A 22890-nucleotide genomic window follows, 5' to 3' on the forward strand; every position below is an offset into this window, starting at 1 on the left:
CTTTGTTTGCCCCTTGTTGAGTCAAAAAATTGCTATGTTAACTTGTATAGTTTTAAATAGAGGATATGATGAACCTTTATATTTCAGAAACGTCCTTGACACTCACAATAACTACAGCAAGAGGTTTCTTTGGCAATACTGCTTAACCCTTTGTTATGTGTTTATCAGGCACACTGCAGGAGCTGATTTCCCATACTATGATCCACTGGGCCCAGGAATCATTCATCCAGAACCCTGAGCTTGTGCGCATGATGTTCAGCCTCCTTCACAGGCAGTACGACGGGCTGGGCGAGCTCATGCGGGCCCTCCCCAAGGCCTACACCATCAATGCGGTATCAATTCGGGACACTATGGACCTGCTGGAGTGCCTGGGACAGATCCGCTCACTGCTTATTGTCCAGATGGGTCCAGAGGAAGAGAGGCTTATGATTCAAAGCATAGGGTGGATATACGATTCATTAATCTTGAAATCTTCCTATTGAAGTGAATCCTGTGTCCGGGCTGTAGAGTAACTTCTTTTTTCTTTCCCTCAGGAACATCATGAGTAACAAAGTTTTCTATCAGCACCCCAACTTGATGCGAGCGCTGGGCATGCATGAAACTGTAATGGAGGTCATGGTTAATGTACTGGGTGGTGGGGATTCAAAGGTATGCTTTTAACTCACCAGTCCTCGCTTCTTATCCCCATCAGGGAATAGAGTGAAGAAGGTGATAAGACCATGGCTTTTTCTTGTCTTTCAACAGGAGATCAGATTCCCTCGAGTGGTGACAAACTGTTGCCGTTTCCTTTGCTATTTCTGTCGCATCAGTCGCCAAAATCAGCGCTCTATGTTTGACCACCTCAACTACCTTCTGCAGAACAGTGGCATCGGACTTGGTGATTGTTTTTGTTGAGTTCCAGCATTATTCTTGCTCATATTTTATCCTTGATTTGTGACGAAGCTCATCAACATGTGCTGATTTTTAGGAATGCGGGGCTCCACCCCCTTGGACGTGGCCGCGGCGTCTTGTATCGACAACAATGAGCTTGCATTGGCTCTCCAGGAGCAGGACCTGGAAATGGTAACAATGGAATCAATGTGTATTAAACAAGCATTGTGCAAAATTCTTCAACACTTGACTAAACTGATTTATTTCCAGGTGGTCAAGTATTTAGCTGGATGTGGACTGCAGAGCTGCCCGATGCTGCTGTCTAAAGGCTACCCTGACATTGGTTGGAATCCATGTGGTGGAGAGAAATACTTGGACTTTCTTCGTTTTGCTGTATTTGTCAACGGTATGTAATTCTAACGCCTAAATTGTTTCTGTTACGCCTCTCTTGTTTCTGTTGTTCATCCTCGCTAATATCAGTTTTTTTTCTTTTCCTCCTGTAGGAGAGAGCGTAGAGGAGAATGCCAACGTGGTGGTACGTCTCCTCATCCGCAGACCTGAGTGCTTTGGTCCGGCCCTGAGAGGGGAAGGAGGCAACGGTCTTCTGGCTGCAATAGAGGAGGCCATCAAGATATCAGAGGACCCTGCAAGAGATGGACCTAGTGTAAAGAAAGACAGACGCTTTCCAATGTAAGAGCTCTTAGCTGTTTATAAGGAGGCATCAGTGGGTTTATTGTCTTCTCCAGTGTTGCTGAGCAGAAAAATAAGAGACCCAATTTCTTTTCATGTAGGTTTGGGGGAGAGGAGCAGCATGAGGAGAACAAGGTGCACCTGGGAAATGCCATCATGTCGTTCTACTCCGCTCTGATCGACTTGCTGGGACGCTGCGCTCCAGAGATGCATGTAAGCTATTTAGTAGCCACTGTGGCTTCCTTGACTTAGAGAGAAAGAACAAATATAAGAATTGGAAATCTTATTGAAAATGTCTTTATTGAAAAGCTGATCTTTTGTCTCTCCAGTTGATTCAGGCTGGTAAGGGTGAGGCTCTCAGGATCAGGGCCATTCTGAGGTCTCTTGTCCCTCTTGAGGATCTGGTGGGAGTCATCAGCCTTTCTCTTCAGATTCCTGCTTTAGGAAAAGGTATACATTTGGGAGACTTTATATTTTTGTGTGACATTAACCCTAGGGTTGGTAATCCAGGAAAATTAGCAAGAGCCGGCTACATTTTGAAAATATGCAAATGATAAATCCTACCCCCTGCTTTCAGCTCTCGTGTCAAAGCTACGCAAAAAACACACCAATGCAAACAGACAACTGCTAGAAGATTTTGAAGATAAAAAGTGTTTCAGGAACAAATCACCAACCCTACATGCAAATTAGTGTTGATTTATTGAATGAATGAACAAAATGTGATCCTTATATCCTCACTATATGTTCAAGGTTTAACTTCCATATAAGATTGCCATACATATTTTACAGCCAAATGCTGAAAGGTTGTTGTAGCATCAGATCACTTAAACCTAATTTAACATGTTTTCTTTTTTTATTTCGCACTCAGACAACAGCATCATAGAGCCAAAGATGTCTGCTAGTTTTGTGCCGGATCACAAGGCTCCCATGGTGCTGTTCCTGGACAGAGTGTATGGTATTGACAACCAGGATTTCTTGCTCCACGTGCTGGAGGTGGGATTTCTGCCTGACATGAGGGCTGCTGCCTCTCTGGACACGGTGAGCCTCAAACTATTTACACACATGTAGTCGTACCGTATATGATCCCAGAGGAGAAGTGCGGAGCCGGATTATGAACGTGCTGTTGGGCTTAATTCGCAGGTTGCTTTCAGCACCACAGAGATGGCCCTCGCTTTGAACCGCTACCTGTGTGGTGCTGTGTTGCCGCTCATCACCAAGTGCGCCCCACTCTTTGCTGGCAGCGACCACCGCGCCATAATGATCGACTCCATGTTGCACACAATCTACCGGCTGTCTCGTGGACGAGCCTTTACAAAGGCCCAAAGAGACATCATTGAAGAGTGCCTCATGGCCTTGTGCAAGTGAGTTGAGCTCATGGAAAACTTTACATCTGATTCAACATCACCAGCTCAATTTTACTTTGTTTATCTTACTTTCAGACATCTACGTCCCTCCATGCTTCAGCACCTGCTCAGACGGCTGGTGTTTGATGTGCCCATTCTGAATGAGTATGCCAAAATGCCACTGAAGGTATGAGGACCTTAAAACTATTTCAACTTATTTTCCCTTTGAGCTTAGATGTTATTCTGGTTTTAATTCCTACATTCACCGTTATACTTTTGCGTTCTGCAGCTTCTAACCAATCACTATGAGCGTTGCTGGAAATATTATTGCCTGCCTAATGGTTGGGCCAACTTTGGGCTGGCGTCAGAGGAGGAGCTGCATCTGACCCGAAAACTGTTTTGGGGAATCTTTGAATCTTTGGCACACAAGGTGGAGCTCCTGCAGTATTTTGTTCTTGTTCCATACAACTGATGGTGTACGCATACATGTTTTGTAATCCCTCTTTATGCGATTCCAGAAATTTGATGCAGAGATTTTCAAAATATCAATGCCATGCATCTGCGCCATCGCTGGAGCCATTCCTCCCGACTATGTAGATGCCACTTACTCCTCCAAAACAGAGAAAAAGGCGTCAGTAGATGCAGAGGGAAACTTTGATCCGAAACCAGTGGAGACGACAAAGTAAGAGGATTTTTGTCACTGTGCCATTCATAAAGACATAAAGTATCTCTTTAAAATAATTACAAATGGTCTCTGATCTTTCCTCCAACCACAGTACCATCATCCCTGAGAGACTGGATCCCTTCATCAACAAATATGCAGAATATACCCATGATAGATGGGCCTTTGAAAAGGTAAACCTTTTTAACATTTACTGAACTCACTCACTAGTTCCAATACTTATCCAGGAGCAACTTGTTTGGTTAATTTGATCAGAACAGCTTTGCTGGAAAACAAGTAGACTCAGACTTACTGTGAAATATGTAACCATAAATACCCGTTATAATGCATATTGTATTTGCATGTATGTTTCAGATCCAGAATAACTGGTCCTATGGTGAAGTGTTGGATGAAAATGCAAAAACTCATCCGATGCTGAGGCCGTACAAAACCTTCTCAGAGAAAGTAGGTTTCCAGTCACACTCTACATTTAATTTTTCTGAACTTTTACTTCATCTGTTCTCTACTTCTAATCACTCTGGTTTCTCTCCTGATAGGACAAAGAGATCTACCGTTGGCCGATCAAAGAGTCAGTCAAAGCCATGGTGGCGTGGGAGTGGACCATAGATAAAGCGAGAGAGGACGAGGAGTCGGACAAGAAGAAAGCATCCTCACGTAAAATCTCACAGACCGCTCAGGTAAAGAGCAACTGGATGTTTGTTTATATACTAATGTCTTCACAGTCGTGGTATTTATTTTACACTTCATAACAATACCTCACTCTGTTCTAGGCAACCTATGACCCAAGCCATGGCTACAGTCCACAGCCCATTGACATCACACATATGTCTCTTTCAAGGGATCTGCAGGTATGGAAGGAAGTGTTTGAACCGTATGTGTTCTAATCTTTCTATCTGGTCAGTATTCACAGTTCACATCTGTTCACAGTCTATGGCAGAGCAACTGGCAGAAAATTACCATAACACCTGGGGACGAAAGAAAAAGTTAGAGATGCAGTCCAAGGGTAAGATCTTTTACAAGAGAGAAGTTACATGTGTGGAAAATTAGACTTTCTTGCTTATCAGTTTTGATTGTGTGTCTGTTTGTGAAGGAGGTGGAACACATCCTCTACTGGTGCCATACGATACTCTGACGGCCAAAGAAAAGGCACGAGACAGAGAGAAGGCTCATGAACTGCTCAAGTTCCTGCAGCTTAATGGATATGCTGTTACAAGGTAACAAGGCAACAGAACACTTTCTGAATTGGCAATGGTATTTAATATCAAAGTTTATTTTCAGTTAATTGTGTGGCCCGGTCAGATAGTAACCTCACAAAGAAACAAAAACAGACCTGAACAGATCCTGAACACGTCAAGTTAAGACTAAGAACAAGAGTCCATAAGAAAAACCCAAAGAGTCTTTCAAGAAAACTTAAAAGTCCTAAACCCATTACAAATTTTCCACAAAGGAAAAACAACCTGACTTTATTAAAAGTTATTTATGTCAAAGATTAAATACATTTTCCTAGAGGCAGACTAGTGACAATAGCAGTTGTTGAACGTTAGATAGTTTCTTACTATCATTTATGATGCGCCACAGATACTCAATCGGGAAATTTATTTGATCAAATTGAAGCACAAATGATTAAGCGTTAACCTCTGTTTCACTTCAGGGGCCTGAAAGACATGGAGGGTGACATCTCATCCATCGAGAAGAGATTTGCTTATGGTTTCCTGCAGAAGCTGTTGAAATGGATGGAAATTGCCCAGGAGTTCATTGCTCATCTTGGTACTATGGGGCAAAGATGATGAACAGATACTGTAATGCTACTTCATAGTGTTGACTGTGTTATTGCAATAAAATCATATTTGGCTATGTGTTTTTGCAGAGGCTGTGGTGAGCAGTGGACGAGTGGAGAAGTCTCCTCACGAGCAGGAAATCAAATTCTTCGCCAAGGTGAAACCATTGTTTTGAGCCAGTGCCCCGCTGAAACTTGAACTCTTTGTTATAGAAAAGCTCATTGTCTCTATATAATCTCTCCTTCAGATCTTGATGCCTCTAATCAACCAGTATTTCAAAAACCACTGCCTCTACTTCTTGTCAACACCTGCGAAAGTCCTGGGCAGCGGTGGCCATTCCTCCAATAAGGAGAAGGAGATGATTGCAAGGTGATCTATCTCATTCCAAAGTAAAACACAAAAATGTTGTTATATTTTCTTTTCACTTTTTCGCTTTACATTTTCTTTTTTCCTGCATTGCCTTTCCTTTCTTTCTACTTTCCTTCTTTTCATAGCATCTTCTGTAAAATGTCCGCTCTGGTGAGACACAGAGTTTCTCTCTTTGGTAAGATGTCAGTCTCTCAATGTCAATCCTTCTGAATCTTTATGCTCTTTTTGTGCTTCTCAAATGTGGCTGTATAGTGTATTAATGTATTTTTTGTCTTCTAGGCTAGAGCCTGATATAGTTCCTCTTATTTTATGTGGTGTTCTGGATTTTATAAAAGTAGTCATATCATCCAAACTGTATGTGTTCTTTCAGGAACCGATGCTTCAGCAATCGTTAACTGTCTTCACATTCTGGCACGGTCACTGGACGCAAGGTTTGGTATTTTGAATTCTCTCACAGCACACATTACCCCATGAGGAGGAATTTGTTTTTGTTTTGTTTTTCATGCTTATTTCTATTTTCTACCTAATCAGGACAGTAATGAAGTCAGGGCCGGAGATTGTGAAAGCGGGGCTGCGGTCGTTCTTTGAGAGCGCTGCTGATGATATAGAGAAGATGGTGGAGAATCTCAAACTGGGCAAAGTTTCCAAAGGGAATCAGGTAAGAGAGGAACACAATAAACACAACAGTAGTGCGCATACAACCGCCAGGGCCTAACAGCCCCTTTAAATTCAATCAGGCTGCACCAAATTCCACATTAACATAGATATAATTTCCCTAAATGTACCAGATTTTTTTTTTATTTTAAAAAGATCCATTAATTATTCCCTTATTATTTCCCTGGATCTGCCTTTTTGCACGAATCTGCAACCCCTGTCCTATCTTCCCAACAAATCTGTTCCGTGGTTATTACGTAATACTGCTGACAAACGATAAAGCCAACAAATGGACAGGAGCGAAAACATAACTTTCTTGACTGAGTTGATGAATATATTGCTCTCCCTGACTGTTGCAAATGATTTGATAAATATTAAACCTTAAATATCCAGAGTCCATGATACTGTGTTGCCTCTCTCCCTCAAAGCAAGTCAAAGGCGTGTCTCAGAACATCAACTACACCACCATCGCCCTGCTGCCAGTGCTCACCTCCCTGTTCGACCACATCGCACAGCACCAGTTTGGAGATGATGTCATGTGTATGTGATTTCACACCTGCCCTATATACAATTTCACATTGTGCTCATTTTATACATTCACCTTGACAATGCTGTACCTGTCTCTGTTGCTTGCACACAGTGGATGATCTACAGATGTCGTGCTATCGCATCATGTGTAGCATCTACTCCTTAGGGACTGTCAAGAATCCACATGTTGAGAGGTGACTCCATATCTGCATTCATTAGGATGTATTATGTAAATGGAGAGCTGTTTTTCTTTACTTGTTTCTTGCATTTACAGGCAGAGGCCAGCTCTTGGAGAATGTTTGGCTCACCTTGCAGCAGCCATGCCAGTCGCCTACGTAGAACCCCATCTGAATGAATACAATGCTTTCTCTGTCTACACCACAAAGACGCCGAGGGAGAGAGCCAGTGAGTCCGATGCCGTCTCCTCAGATTTTTTTTGTTGTCAAATAAAGTCTCTGAATTTTCTTTCTTTCACTGTTCTCTCGTGAATGTCAAAGTCTTGGGCCTTCCCAGTGAGGTCCAGGAACTCTGTCCAGACATTCCCGAGCTGGATTCTCTGTTGAAGGAGATTGGAGACTTGGCCGAGTCGGGGGCTCGTTACACTGAGATGCCTCACGTGATTGAAATTACTTTGCCCATGCTGTGTAACTACCTGCCTCGCTGGTGGGAGAGAGGGTTCGAAAACTTCCCTGAATTGGAGGGCCAGCTCTGCACCGAGGTCACGTCAGAACACCTCAATCAGCTGCTGGGTAGCATCATGAAAATTGTAGTCAACAACTTGGGTATCGATGAGGCCTCTTGGATGAAGAGGTTGGCTGGTGAGCTCTGATTTAAACTCTACCAATCTGTTCCTGCAAAATCCTGGGGGAGTTTTTGTACAAATGCAAAGACGCCATTTTGTTTTCTCTTCTAGTGTTTTCGCAGCCCATTGTCAGCAGGGCCAAGCCAGAGATGCTCAAGTCCCACTTCATCCCAACAATGGAGAAGCTGAAGAAACGCACATCGAAGGTGGTGGCTGAAGAGGATCATCTGAGGATGGAGGGCAAATCCGAGGGAGATGAAGAAGATGGAACGATACGGGATGAGTTTGCTGTCCTCTGCAGGGACTTGTATGCACTCTACCCTCTACTGATTCGCTATGTGGACAACAACAGGTACAATTAACTTACAAACACCAATATATCGAAACTTTTCAGGTACTGTCAAAACTTCAACATGGACACTGTTCAGACCTGATATTAACATCTGTCTCGATTGATCGGATCACAAGTGGCTAGTGCGAATTTCTATGCATTTGAACGTATTCAAATGCATCACAGGCCCCTTATGATGGACCCACTACTCAACTGAGACCCGCTACCATTTAAACGTATTGTTACTTTTGTCAGTGTCCCTTTGTTTGTCAACTGTCACAATATCAACATACATACACCGAAACAAAAACATTGTCATCAGGCACATTAACTCATCTGGGCAAAACCTACATAATTTGGTCTTCACTAAACACAAATGACAGTTATAATGATTTGCATATAGAGCAGGGAAATAGAGCACTTAGATTAAAATGTATTGTTTGTATTGACTTTGAAGAGCCTTAACACGATATGCTCCACTACAGGGCAAGATGGCTGACGTGCCCTGACCCCGATGCAGAAGAGCTCTTCCGAATGGTTGGAGAAGTCTTTATTTTTTGGTCCAAATCTCACGTGAGTATGTTCATTTGGTCTCTGAGCACAGCCGCTTGTAGCAGCTCACATCGTTTTCTAGATGTTTCGCATTTCTCTTTCCACTGTAGAACTTCAAGAGAGAAGAACAGAACTTTGTGGTGATGAATGAGATCAATAACATGTCATTCCTCACTGCTGACAGCAAGAGCAAAATGACCAAGGTAAGTTCCTGAAAGACAGATCCAGTGCTGCAGGGTGACAGCTGATGATAAACTTTAGGATTGTATTGCAGGTTTATTGTAAAACATCTGTTTGTGTTTCTTTCCTTGTGCCTTCATATTTGTATCCTGATTTTACCATTTTACTCCATGGCTGATTATGAAATATTATTCTCAGAATAGCTGTAGAATATTCTAAATGTTGTATCACTGATTTATTCTCCAACAAATCATTCTGAGACAGAACTTTACACCATCTATAACAGGTACAGGTATTTGTTCTGTTTTTTGTGATATATTTGTTCACTGGTACATAGCAACATTGGAGGTTTCATTTTGAGACGGACAGCAGCTGTGTTAACTCCATTCTCTCTTTGGTTGTCCCTTGTCCTCTTCTTTTGGGTTGCGGCGGGGTTTCCAGGGCGGGGACTCAGAGGTTAGACTTTGTTCCTGCACGACCGCTGTGCTGACCGCATGGCACCTCACTTTGGGGGAGCTTTTCATCAACCTCTCCAGCACACTGGCACATCTGATCTATACACCCACACAGTATACTTAAACACTCGATCACAGACACACACACATACATTCATGCACATTCCGACATAGAAACAAGACCCAGGATCACTAAATCAGTGCCAGTGACCAATGCTTTTTCTGTACATGCAGCTGTGCCTGCTTGGTCATGAATACTTCGCATTCTGTTACGAGGGGGAAAAACCTCAGAATTTGTCATTGCTATAAATACACAGATATTTATATAAATAGACAATGAAAATCCGAGCCACAGATGTCTTCAAAGGACTGACACATGGAGTTTGGATCCAGTTTCACAGTCACTAATGGAAGCTGTACTTCAACACATTCGCCTCTGTGCTTGCACAGTGGCACAGTCTTGAATGGAAAACATGCTTCATACAAGGCTATTGATTTATCTCCACATATTTTGCTCACTGTAATGAACATATATGCACTATGACAGACACACTATTCTCATAAAGGATCACCGGACTAAAGGGCAGCCCCCATCAGTGGGCCAAGCCCAGTCCTGCCAGTGTGTGACGGGGGGAGTCTGGAGGCGCTTGATGAAAGTACTCAGCTGTAGAGTTGGGCTCATGGCACTGGGCTTTACACCGAGCCCGAGGTGGCAGTGAGAGCACAGTGCCATCATCCTGTCACTGAGTTTGCTCTTTTTTTCTGATGATAGTTGAGTTGGACTCTTCTCGTATGTCTTTTGTCTCTTTCCGTTGAAGGATGGTTGACCTGTAGCTTTTGTAATGCAGCTTTTTTGCCACTAGGGGATGATGTTAGTCTTCTCTGTGCTCTTTCTTCTCTCCTCCCTGGAAATGCCATGGCACCTCATGGTTTAGTTTCCTTTTCACTCCACACTAACACGTGACTTAATGTTTAACGTCACTGAGGCAGATTCCTGAAGCATTTTGCCGGGTTCCCACTTTAGAACGGGCTCAAAAGTTACCATGAACTTAACCATTGCATTAATTCACACTTACGATCGTAAATAATTCCCCCCGCAATGCTTTGCACCCCGTTTCCTCTTCCATAACCCACTTGCATCTAGCGCTAAACTGAAGCAGAAGCAGTGGCTGATGTATTGCGTTACTACATCTGGCAATGAAGATGATTATTTAACTTGAGCGATCTTTAACCAATACATACAAAACAAAAATATCTGATTCTGGACTTTGTAAACGTCAGTGGGCCATAGAACATGCTTCTAGCAACGATATGAGGTATCAAACATTATCATTATCAATCATGAATACAATCTCAAAGTCCCCAATTTAGATTTAGTTTTCACTTTCTCAATATGTCCAGTATCTTTCCACAGTCGACTTTTCTGCAGCTGTTATTGTGTTATTCCGTTATCTGCACTATGGCTCTTATCGAGCATACACCACAGAACAGAGCAGGAGTTCAGGAGGCGAGCACAGGGATGTGTCCCATAGAGAGTTTGTTTTAACAGCCTGCTACTAATAAGTCTAACTTTAACTTCATGAGTTTTTTTCTTTGTAACCTCTTAATATTTTAATGTTTCAAAAGGGGCTGCTACTGTTACAAAAAAGTGTTGTAGCCACTTGTCCTATCCGTGGAATGCTGAATGGGTTGTCACTTGAAGAAATTCGTTTCTCTTTTGCATGGTTTTGTGAATTCAATTTCAATGATTTACTTTCCTATAAGACCCACTCCTCTCAGCTTTCCTTTCCCCAAAGCCAGCTACGTCCCCACTTTGCCCCCACATTTTCACGTTACCCTCTACTTACCAGTCTGAGCTCAGAGAAACAATCAGGTTTATATCAGGAGCATTGATGGACATTCAAATACTAGCAGTTAAAAAATAATGGTGTAAGTTAGAGGCCAAGAGAAGATTACCTAATGAATGTAGATGGGTAATTCAACATGAAGAGAGAGTTTGCAGTAGTGTTAACAAACTTATTTATATTTACTTGGTATGATGTACAATAGCACACACACACATATATATGTGTGAAGAATCAGTTTATTTTCAGAATTATAGGGGGAAAAAACTTAATAAATGAAGTGGGCTTATATCCATGAAATTGATATGAATTGCCTGGTGTTGAATCTGAGCTGTGATGTATTGGATACAAAGCAGTGTGCTACACTCCTGACATTTTTTGAGATACTGTGAATTCTTTTTGGTGTAATGTCCCTTTTCTTAGGGAGGAGGCTCCGACACCGAACGCACCAAGAAGAAGAAACGGGGAGATCGCTACTCTGTGCAGACGTCACTTATTGTGGCTGCTTTGAAAAAGATGCTCCCCATAGGCCTCAACATGTGCTCCCCCGCCGATCAGGAACTTATCAACTTGGCCAAGATCCGATACTCTTTGGTAGTTTTTATTATGAATTTGAATGAGGTTCATGTACAATACTGTAAACATGACGGTTTTACCTCCCGGACCATTTGTGCCTTAGGAAAACAATGATAAACCTTTTTATTTGACAGAGAGACACTGATGAAGAAGTGAGAGAGTTCCTGCAGAACAATCTTCATCTTCAAGGGAAGGTAAAATCCCTGGACTAGTCCAACTTTGTTTTCTTCACTTCCAAGGCCACATATTTGAAATAATAAAGATGATCGATTTCTGAAATGTCTGTATCTCTGTGCTGGGGCAAGGTGGACAACCCATCCATGCGCTGGCAGATGGCTCTGTACAAGGAGATGGCGGGGAAGGCCGAAGATGCTGATGCTCCGATGAAAGTAGTGAAGAGAGTTCAGGAGGTTTCTGCTGTCCTCTACCACCTGGAAGTGGTGAGTGGATACTGTCAGCTACACTAACTGTAGCAAACTCAATCCATGTTACTTGAATTAGAATATTCTACTGTTGCAAGTATTTTAAAAAAGCGAAACCCTATTTTTTAGATTGTTAGAAGGAGAATGTGTCTTGAGGGACATTAGCTTAACAATAGTCTCAAGGATAAACTGATATACATCAGTCATATCCATAGGGAATTCCATTTCAACATGTGGTCGCGTTAAAACTTTTCAAATTTGGCTCAAATGGCCATGTGGCCTTAAAGATTAATTGATTAGATTTGTGTGGTCCAGGTCAAGGTCACGGTGGCCTCACAAAACCTGTAGGAATTTCCTCCGATTTTGATTGTCATTTGGATTAGGATTCAAAGATAAACTGATAAGATTTCAGTGGTCAAATATCAGGGTGACCTCATATGAGTCTGGAAAAAAGGATTTATGATAATCTTTCTATTGATCCATTTCTTGTTGTTTGACTGTATTAAATATGTTGTGGAACATGTTAACATTTGCCCTGTCTATCTCCACTGGTATAGACGGAGCACCCGTTTAAATCCAAGAAGATGGTGTGGCACAAACTGTTGTCCAAGCAGAGACGCAGGGCTGTGGTCGCTTGCTTCAGAATGACACCACTTTACAACATCCCCAGGTATCAGTATTGACATGTAACACAGGGATGTCCTAATAATAACTACGGCACATGTATAATTTTAATTTTTTGCATCTCAGGCACAGAGCTTCAAATATGTTCCTCGAGGGATACAAGCGCAACTGGCTTCACACTGAGGGTTACTCATTTGAAGACAGGATGATAGATGACTTGTCTGTGAGTGGCGTCTCACACTAGTTTCATCTAGAGTTTTTATATTTGTTCATCACTCACCCTTCCTCTCACTGTGCATCCCAGAAAGCAATGGAGCAAGAGGAAGGAGACGAAGAGGAGGAGAGAGAAACAAAGCCGGATCCTCTTCACCAGCTCATTCTGCATTTCAGTCGTACCGCTCTAACAGAAAAGAGGTTTGATAGAACCTTGCACATACTGTGAAATGACACTGAGATTTAAAGTGTAACAATTGTCCTGTCTTGTCCCCATTCCAGTAAACTAGATACAGATCACCTGTATATGGCTTATGCAGATATTATGGCAAAGGTGAGTCATTGAAGACAGTTTGGGCTCCAAGTGAAATTTTGATATGTGCACAATACACTTTAAAACACTTATATTTCTTTTTCTTTTTTTCAGAGTTGCCATATTGGTGAGGAAGAAGAAGGAGAGGAAATAGTGGAAAGTGCTGAAGATGAGCTGCCGTTTGAGGTGCGACAGTCAGAACTGGTAATGGGCGGCGAGGGGCAGGGGACGAGGACACAGCCGAGCGGTAGCTCTCGACGCATTGAGTGACCTCATCATCGGAACATTACTTCTCACCCACATCTCTCTCTCTCTCGTTCTTTGTTTTGTCTTGTGTCTTTTCTATCCGTGGTCTGCATCTTCTGTTTGTATGTTGTGCTTTGTTTTTTTATTTTGTAACTTAAAGATCCAATTCTGATCTGTTTTTACTTCACAGACTCTTAATATTTCAAATTCCACTACAACTTTAGACAAAAGTTTGACAAGCACTTACTTACAGTTTCAACTGGTCTTTTCAAACAGTTAATGTTGAAAAGACCAGTTGGTTGTGTTAACATGTTTTTGTGCCGTGAATCTGGATTGGGTCTTATTAGATGAAATTAAATTAATGTATAATTAATTAATAATAATAATAATAATGAATAATATTCATGACACTAATAAAATCTATTATAAACTCAGCCTGATGGACATTGCAAACCACTTTAGATCAAGTTATCAAAAGCATTTTGTAAAATACTGTTGCTCAGTGGTTTCCTATTACACCATTAAGCTCAGCACACAGTGCATTCAAGTTTTCTAGTGTCACCATGTAAAGCTCATCGATTTATAGAAGGCAACACCACCTGCCACTGTGCAGGTCTTGACACATTCCTTGTGTCTGAGACTTGACACATTCCTTGTGTCAAGTCTCAGACACTGTTCTCATTGATACCCTCGTTGCTGACTTCACAGTTTGAAGCAGCTGGAGCTGAACCACGTTTGTTGGATCACAAACAATTTTGCTTTTAATTAACTAAACTCGGGTGTTAGGCTTGCTAAACAAAAGCCTAGAGCTCATATTGGAGGTGTCATCAAAGTTTTTTGAAATGCGATCTGTATGTGATTTAACACAAACTCATCGACTGGTGATGTTGTTCCTCCCAGTTTATATGGATGTCCCATTTGTCCTTCTCTCTGTCTCTTTCACCACTCTTCCATGTAATCTCTCTCACCTTCATAACACCAGTCGTTACTAACTGAATGCTACTGATCAATGTTCCCCTCCCCCACTCACATAGCATACTTACACAGACTACAGTGAAAGCCAGTGTAGAACATGCAACATTAAAAGAAATCTATTTATTTTCATAGACATATTCTGTTCAAATGCATCATAAACAGGTAGAAAGTCAGTGATCGCAGTGTAAGTCTTGAGGTCCAACTGCACAACACATAGTGGGTAGACCACGGCCAGGCATACGAGGGTGGGTGTGGGCGGAGGGTTGGGTGTGGGTGGTGTGGGTGGAGGGTTGGGTTTGGGGTGGGACGTGGTGGGTGGGGGTGGGTTTCTTGGTTGGTCACAATGTGGGATACTACAAGTTGATTTGTGATGTGGCTGAACAGAGGAGTGTCAGTTGGTCTTCTGAATTCAGAGATATTCATTTGACAGCCAAGTTCTTTGTATAAAATATGCAACATGCATACCTCTGCCAAGGTTCTATACCGTCCCCTTGTGAAACAACAATTTAATTAACTAGTTTCAGATATCTATATAGAAATGGTCAGTTCTCCAAACATGCCTGATTATTTTCATCAAGATCCGTGAGTTATTAGAAATCAACAATAAAGGTCGAAACATGCCCTCTCTCACTTTGATAATGTAAGTGGAAAAAATAATGATCCAGATCTGCACGAAGATTGATTGGGTACTTTCCAGACCCATAAAGCATCCTTCCATAAAATGTGACGGTAATCTGTTTAAGTTTTTGAATAATCCAGCAAACCAACAGAGAAACAAACAAACATAACCTCCTTGGCAGAGGTAATAAAGTAGTGTGCATTAACACAGGGAATTAAAGGCTGTTTTTGTAATTTGGATAAATATGTCAAACCAATTAAGCAAAACAAAGGCACACTGCTATGAAATGCCACAGAAATATCTCTGATAGAGAGGGCTTTGTCCATAGTATCTTATTTGCAGGGCTACTGCGATAAAGACACTGTGGAAAGCTACATGGTTAAAGTGTTATGCCAGCCGGGCAGTTTCCTGTAGTCCAACGCTTGCTGCAGTCAGCAAACGTGAGGAAGTATAGTAGCAACTCCATGACTAATAAAGTGGGTGTTTTAATTGGACAGTAACAGCCCATAATGAAATTGCTTGTTAAAAAAAACAATATTACTGTACATAGGAAGTAGTTTCAGAATGTTTTGATATAACAACATAGGGAAAAAGCATGATGTGAGATTGATTATATTAATATGTAATTCACAGAACCAATTACCAGATATTATTTGTATCAGTATTTTACATAATGCTACTGTAATAACTCATTTTAGAATGAAATGGTAAGTTGATCAGACAGGAGATTAGAAAGATGTGAAAGGAGAGTGAATGTGAATTTAGAACATGAATGGATAGAAAGGACTCTCTGAGTAAACATCCTTCTTTTTTACAATGAAGCAGCTGATTTATAGCTTATCTTGACCAGGAGACCATTCTATCCATTTAAATTCTCTCTGTGAAATGGAGGTAAATCAAACCAAATGCTCATTAGGTATGTGTCCACCGCAGGAAAAAGAAATGGAGAAACAAAGGCTCCTGTACCAGCAGTCCAGACTTCATAATCGTGGTGCTGCAGAGATGGTTCTGCAAATGATCAGTGCCTGCAAAGGTGGTCTATCTTCTTCTCTACACCCCACACCGTTTGTCTGCAACCGTTCAGTTCACTCCCAACAAGTGTGACTTTTGATTTCTTCTGTTTCGCAGGCGAGACAGGCCCGATGGTGTCCACAACACTAAAGCTGGGTATCTCCATCCTTAACGGTGGAAACTGTGAGGTTCAACGAGTACGTGCTATGAAAACAAGCCCCTTGGATATGTGTTTATTACGGAAATTTGTACTTACAATTATCGGCTGCTGCCCCCAATATCTTTATAGGTCGCGCTCTAATAATCTAGTTTGGAGTTACCTTTAAAGGGGCACTTTATATGTGTATACCCTCTTTGTTTTTTACAGAAAATGCTGGAGTACCTGAGGGATAAGAAGGACGTGGGCTTCTTTTTGAGTGTCCAAGCTTTGATGCAGACATGCTCGTCAGTTAAAAATCAATGTGTATAATTTTCATCCGTTGAATAGTAAAGAAACATTTTAAAAGTGAAGGTTGTACTTTTAAAATGGGTTTGTGTTCTTTGCAGTGTCCTGGATCTAAATGCCTTCGAGAGGCAGAACAAGGCAGAGGGGCTGGGCATGGTTTCCGAAGAGGGCACGAGTAAGTCTCCGTACTTTTTGTTCTAAAGCATCACTGTTTCTCACCTAATAGCGCAAACACATCACAATATAGTCATGCTTAACATCATTATGTAGTAGATTATCGGCATCAGGCATCAGGTCAAATTGTGTAGCTCACCCATCTTTAATTAATTTATTAAATACAATAATGTTACCAATCGCCAGCGATGGGATACAAATGAACACAGCTCACATTGGGGCTGAAAAATAATAATACAAAAACAAATCATGGCAGCTGCTCAATATATTACATCAATTTCTAATCTACTCTGGTGACCAAAATAATTTGAACAGATGTTATGATTATATTTCATATTTCTATTTTCAACTAAACGAACAGCATTTGGTGACAACTGTGCACATCTAATAAATGTGGTTGTTTATTTGCAAGAGGCCTGAGTTTTTTCACTTTGATTTGAGCTCTGTACTGTTTATATATCACACGAATCCCATGTATGTTATTTATGTGCATTGTAGATAGAGACAATGTGTGCCAAAGAAAAGCATGAGGGGATTTCAGTTTAAAAAAAAATTTGGAATGGAAAACTTTGACCACTTTACTGAATAAAAAATCCAGATCCAGGTGATGACCGGTTACGTGATGTGTTTGCCAGTAACTGTTAATAAGGTGTTTGTCTCATCCACATTAACATGGAAAACAAATGAATCAGTCCAAATTAAACACAAATTAATATAAAGGTACATTCTGATCATCTATTCTAATTTATCCTCCTCTAAATGTTTTCCGTCCGTGACATTTACGCTACAGATTTGATTAGTTTCCTAACAAGAAATATTATTAACACTTGGATGACTGGAAAAGGATGACGTAAAGGTTTAGAAGTTTGACTTGTTGATTGGGCTTCACACACTGTTCTACCAACTGTTGTCATCTAATTCTGGAAGTTCATTCGAAGTTCTACCTGAATGAATTTGCCATGGAATGTCGTTAATCTCCCCCTCTTTGGTAAAGCCCATTCTTGAATATTGCAAAATACAAACAAAGCAGTGGTCAGTCCCAGGTGGTTATTGACAATGCTTGATACTAAAATCCATTAAGATGATGGTAAGTTGTTTAAGTACTTACCAGTAAGACTTTTGTTTTTTACCATTGTGTTAAGTCTGTTCTCAACCTGCTTTGAGCAAGTAATTTTAAACCTTTGTATATTTGATTTCTAATTTTTAGATGAGAAAGTGATGGCAGACGATGAGTTCACCTGTGACCTCTTCCGTTTCTTGCAGTTGCTTTGTGAAGGTCACAATAACGGTGAGAACTACTAATGATTCAAATGAGAGTCAGATGAAATCCATTAAAGCAACTTACACACTGTCAAACACTGCTCTTCCATATGATCTCTGCAGACTTTCAGAACTATTTGCGGACCCAGACGGGAAGCACAACGACCATCAACGTCATCATCTGCACCGTAGATTACCTCCTCCGACTTCAGGTGCTGCTTCACTGTCAAGTTGCCTTAAGAGGGAATTTAAGGGCCGTATTTCTCAATGTTATATAATCTTACTAAAAAAATCCGGTTCTTTGTTGGCCCACATCCATCCTTCCACAATTTTTCTTGGAAATCTGTTAAGTAGGGTTTGTGTAATAGTACTAAAAGGGTGAAATCATAACCTTGGAGGATGGTAAATAAAAGTTTGAGAGACCATTTTTGGGGATTATTTTGTGACAAGAAGTAGATTTTATAGTTGATTGAATGTCCACTTCCAACTTTGCTATATAACTTTGTCATGGATTTTCAGAATTTTGTTTTATTCCCAAAGGCTTTTAGCAGAAAATCTATGAAGTCATATGACTGAATATTTTGTATTAAGTTTTTCAAATTCATTAAGACACGATTTATTTATATGCAAAATAATAATTTCTTTTCTGTTTTTCCAAACCAGGAGTCTATCAGTGATTTCTACTGGTACTACTCTGGGAAGGACGTAATCGATGAACCAGGCAAAAAGAATTTCTCCAAAGCTATGATTGTGGCGAAGCAGATTTTTAACAGTCTAACTGAATATATTCAGGTAAAATATAAACGAATCAGCCATTCGCAGTAGTTTATTTTCTTTGTGTGTGTAAGTAACACACAGTTTCTCTCTTCAGGGCCCATGCACTGGCAACCAGCAGTCCCTGGCCCACAGCAGGCTGTGGGATGCTATTGTCGGGTTCCTTCATGTCTTTGCCCACATGATGATGAAGCTGGCACAGGTACGCACAACGCAATCGATTTATAACATCTTCCAAACAGAAGATAATTTGCTGCAGACGTGTCAATGAAAGGAAACACAAACTGTGGACTGAGTTCCCTGACCTCAATTCTACACTTGTATAACTAGAATGTCACTCAGTAGGGCACATACCTCCGCCATGATCCAATATTCCCCTTTGAAACCACATCTAAACTCGCTAGATCTAGATTTGGATTTGGATCTGCAACAAATTGCACTTTGTCCCCTAAGGATGCTGTTTTTTCCCCCCTCAAATTCCAGGAATAACTTCCTGGTAAATCAGTGAAGATTTCCAAAAAATCTCATAATGTGAAAGAAAGTAATGAAAAATGTCTTGATCCTCCCCCTGATCCAGATCTGCACCAATCTGTAAAGGGGTCTTCCCTGGCCCAGGCCGCCTCCTTCCTTTAGGTTTTGTGGTAATCTGTTGTGTAGTTATTGAATAATCTTGCTCACAAACAAACAAACATACCAGCAAACAAACGGACAGGGGTGCAAAAACAAAAAACAATGAGTAATGTCAGACCAAATCTGTTACACAACTTGTAATTCAGACACGATGTACTCAATATTCAGAAATTGATGGTAACTATAAATAGTGATGTTTAGAGCCTACTGCTGCTCATCCTTTGTTTCACTTTGGCTCACAGTATTTATCACGAGTAACAGGCGAGGAACAACATATTTATATTACAATATTATAGTTGAATTCTATCATTTCCTTTTGGGAATCAATATAGTTCTGTTGATCTCAGTACGTTATCTCTCCTGGGAACATGTACACATAACAGTATAAACCATACAACACGTGCATGAGTAAAAGATGTGTTATCACAATCCTAATAGTGACCATGCTTGTGGTATACACTACATATAGAACACCTGAATAACACATTGAGAGAGTAAAGTCACTTTGGATTTCTGTGAATATTTCCACCATTGGTTTGTATTGACTGTTTCAAAGCTGTTCCTCACATTCACATGAATTCTGAACAGCCGTCTCCTTCACTGAAGAAAGTCTTGACTTGTCGCAGTAGAAATTTCACCAGTGTAAAAGATCAAATCAATAATGGTCCAGTCCCATTTAGCTGCTTCAGTTTCAGGGTCCTGGTGCTGTGCATGTTGGCTCACTGTCACACCGACCACACTAACATGGAGAGCTTTATTTCAACTAGAAACTGGAAACAAGGAGTTTCTAATAGAATATTTCATTCCTATTACCGTTAATATGCTATATAGCATAGTCTGATTATGACTCATGTAAATATTATGTCTTACTGCTTGTTTACAATTGAACTCAGGGTAAATTTCATGGTAACTGCTGTAGAATTATGGGAAAACTCCAACAGGATGTCATAACACTATTAAGACCTTTAAGTCTACTCCACGTGTCTTAATTCAATTATTTCTTATTCTGCGTATAACCTTATTCATGTTAAGGGAATCAAAGCTTCTTACTCAGACTATAATCTTGTTAATATCAGAATATTAGTTTCCATGTAAACATGTAAGTGAGTCATTTGAACTGAACACAACCATTATTCATGTTATCAGTCACACCCGTGCTTTTCCTTCTGCGACAAGTCAAGACATCTGCTGCAAAAACAAGACCTTTAATGTGGCTTTATCCACTGTGATCTACACCATTCCCTTTCGCTGAATTGAAAAATATGTGATTATTATGAAAATCCAACAAACCATCCTAACTGAACATGTGGAACCACATTGCTTTCAGACACGGTGCAGCTTTAATGCTACCAATGAAAGGTCTAAATACTTTGAGAGAAATCACATGACTTTTTCGCTCTGTACAAAGCAGTCATCCCCTGTGGATGACTGAGGCTAATAGCACAACTTTATCGGTAGTAAAGTGTTTGCATGCGTAACCCTTTAATCTGATTCAAGTTAAAAGACAGAGCCATACACTCGTCTGTAAGTCCCCAGCTCCGCACACGTTAACATACGACGCACTTAACACAAAATTACTTTCCCGTGCCCCTTTTGACCTGATATTCTCAAGAAAACAGAACGTTTTACAATAATCATATTTGAATTACACCAGTGAAAATGGGATATATAAACACTGTATGTCTAAAATTTGATGTATTACTGAGAACGTTGTCTTGGGCGGTCGCAAGCCGCCCTCTGACCGTTTGGTCACTTCCTGAGCTGGAAATTATTTTTGTTAAAATAGGGGCCTCAATTTGTAAATTTATTCTAGCCAAGGTGTTATTTTAAATATTTTACTGTGAAATAAAATAATATATATATATATGTCATATTCAAAGGTTGAAAATGTAATAATGCTTTTATTGTGTAACAACTGAATCATTTATTCATTATTTAAACTGTCTTCCACATGGTCAATGCAGGGTAAAGTATGTATCCATTTTATTTATCTATTGATGTGATATTGTGTATGGACTTTATTCAGTGTGGGTTTCCCTTATCAGGTCGTTTTATATCCACCTGCTTTTAAGCATGAAATGAGAATTGACCCCATTTAAAAGCTCTTATTCACTATACATTTGAGGTTGATATGTGAAGATCTGAGAATATCTAAATTAAACAAGTCAAACTAAAAATGATAATACATAAATCATTTGGTGATGAAAAGGTGTATTTACTTTTAGTGTTGTCCAGCAGAGGGCATTACATGAAACTAAAACACATTGGGAATTAGAAACAAATCTTTACCATCAGAATTTCAAAGTGATTGAACTATTTATTTAGAGTTACCATCATTACCTCTTCATTAAGAGAGTATCAAAAGCCAGAGAAACAATCAGAGTCTGACAAGTCATAAATAAATAAATAAATAGGCTGCTGAGCTACTGGCCGCATGTGCACTGCTTGTAGGCTTCTTTTGAACTGAACTGAATGTGACAGCTCGGACTCACAATGGACTGAATGCACCAGTGAACTGAGGAGAGTCAGAGTCAGCTCACACAGTAATAAAGACTTCTCATATCTAATCAAAATCTTTTGAGACAACTCAGGCTATTCAAACCACATACATAACCTTTATAAAAACATTTTGAAATGTGTGTTTCTCCCTGATATTACTTTTGTATTATTTCAAAAATATTTATTTCTTATATAGGTCTTTCAGCCATAACTTCAAAATCATATTTTGAATTTAATTTTTGATGGCTTTTGAAGGATTATATAAGTGAAGTCAAAGCAGGTAAAGATCCACTTGTGTCGCACACGGCACAGTTCAAAAGCCAAATCAACTGGAGGAATCATCATTCACATAATTATTTACCGAATCAGAGAATTCATAATGAGAGAAGCAGGTGACTACAAAATATCCTGACAGGGGGGCTGACCTTTAACCTCCGCTTCTGGAGTATACACTTTAATATGAGATCTGTTTGTGTTGGAACATACATTTGAATGTGATTTCAACATTTAACAGGGCTCATGATTCTGTTGTCTTTGTCATTCACCAATAATTAACCTGAAAGAGTATGCTTTACACTTGTGGTGTGTTGCTTTGGTGCTTTTGTATTGCTTTGTCTATAACACTTAACTCTAAACATCATATATCTATACATATTTATATATATATATGTGTGTGTGTGTGTGTGTATATCATATACTGTAAAGCGCTTTGAGTAGTCATCAAGACTAGAAAAGCACTTTATAAATACAGACCTTTAAATATATATAAATATATATGTTATATAGGATATCTATATATATTTATATATCATAGCTATCCACATCATATTAAGGAGGAGGCTACATGTCCAAACACAAAACATAAAAAGAGAAGATGATCGCTGCACAGTGTGCAGACGTAATCTTTAATGATGGGTTGGTAAATGCTAAAATGTCCCTTCTAAAGTCTCAGCTAATATAATGTAAATTTTATTCTCAAGATTATTTGATGAATTTTGAAATCGGAATAACTGATGTGTCAAACCAGAATT

The 22890-nt window shown here is 40.1% G+C and overlaps 1 protein-coding gene across 1 annotated transcript in view; it reads left to right on the top strand.

Annotated features, from left to right (window-relative positions):
* LOC133019076 (ryanodine receptor 1-like) overlaps positions 1-22890 on the top strand; it is a 44768-nt gene that overhangs the window by 16220 nt on the left and 5658 nt on the right. The window contains exons 42-90 of the mRNA XM_061085433.1: positions 169-442; positions 534-648; positions 745-877; positions 968-1062; positions 1141-1276; positions 1374-1560; positions 1662-1773; positions 1890-2010; positions 2429-2598; positions 2701-2921; positions 3000-3090; positions 3193-3333; positions 3422-3585; positions 3680-3758; positions 3940-4029; positions 4122-4262; positions 4356-4433; positions 4513-4588; positions 4676-4799; positions 5237-5352; positions 5453-5520; positions 5611-5732; positions 5858-5907; positions 6103-6163; positions 6264-6390; positions 6815-6926; positions 7027-7108; positions 7189-7319; positions 7412-7732; positions 7828-8068; positions 8533-8620; positions 8710-8802; positions 9221-9235; positions 11502-11672; positions 11789-11848; positions 11960-12094; positions 12634-12746; positions 12827-12923; positions 13005-13114; positions 13196-13247; positions 13341-13430; positions 16000-16099; positions 16195-16274; positions 16445-16521; positions 16624-16697; positions 17904-17984; positions 18080-18168; positions 18620-18748; positions 18828-18932. Coding sequence (XP_060941416.1) covers positions 169-442; positions 534-648; positions 745-877; positions 968-1062; positions 1141-1276; positions 1374-1560; positions 1662-1773; positions 1890-2010; positions 2429-2598; positions 2701-2921; positions 3000-3090; positions 3193-3333; positions 3422-3585; positions 3680-3758; positions 3940-4029; positions 4122-4262; positions 4356-4433; positions 4513-4588; positions 4676-4799; positions 5237-5352; positions 5453-5520; positions 5611-5732; positions 5858-5907; positions 6103-6163; positions 6264-6390; positions 6815-6926; positions 7027-7108; positions 7189-7319; positions 7412-7732; positions 7828-8068; positions 8533-8620; positions 8710-8802; positions 9221-9235; positions 11502-11672; positions 11789-11848; positions 11960-12094; positions 12634-12746; positions 12827-12923; positions 13005-13114; positions 13196-13247; positions 13341-13430; positions 16000-16099; positions 16195-16274; positions 16445-16521; positions 16624-16697; positions 17904-17984; positions 18080-18168; positions 18620-18748; positions 18828-18932 — 5738 coding nt within the window. The remainder of the gene's footprint in view (positions 1-168; positions 443-533; positions 649-744; positions 878-967; positions 1063-1140; positions 1277-1373; positions 1561-1661; positions 1774-1889; positions 2011-2428; positions 2599-2700; positions 2922-2999; positions 3091-3192; positions 3334-3421; positions 3586-3679; positions 3759-3939; positions 4030-4121; positions 4263-4355; positions 4434-4512; positions 4589-4675; positions 4800-5236; positions 5353-5452; positions 5521-5610; positions 5733-5857; positions 5908-6102; positions 6164-6263; positions 6391-6814; positions 6927-7026; positions 7109-7188; positions 7320-7411; positions 7733-7827; positions 8069-8532; positions 8621-8709; positions 8803-9220; positions 9236-11501; positions 11673-11788; positions 11849-11959; positions 12095-12633; positions 12747-12826; positions 12924-13004; positions 13115-13195; positions 13248-13340; positions 13431-15999; positions 16100-16194; positions 16275-16444; positions 16522-16623; positions 16698-17903; positions 17985-18079; positions 18169-18619; positions 18749-18827; positions 18933-22890) is intronic.

Source organism: Limanda limanda, chromosome 14, assembly GCF_963576545.1.
Source record: "Limanda limanda chromosome 14, fLimLim1.1, whole genome shotgun sequence".
Classification (NCBI taxonomy): domain Eukaryota; kingdom Metazoa; phylum Chordata; class Actinopteri; order Pleuronectiformes; family Pleuronectidae; genus Limanda; species Limanda limanda.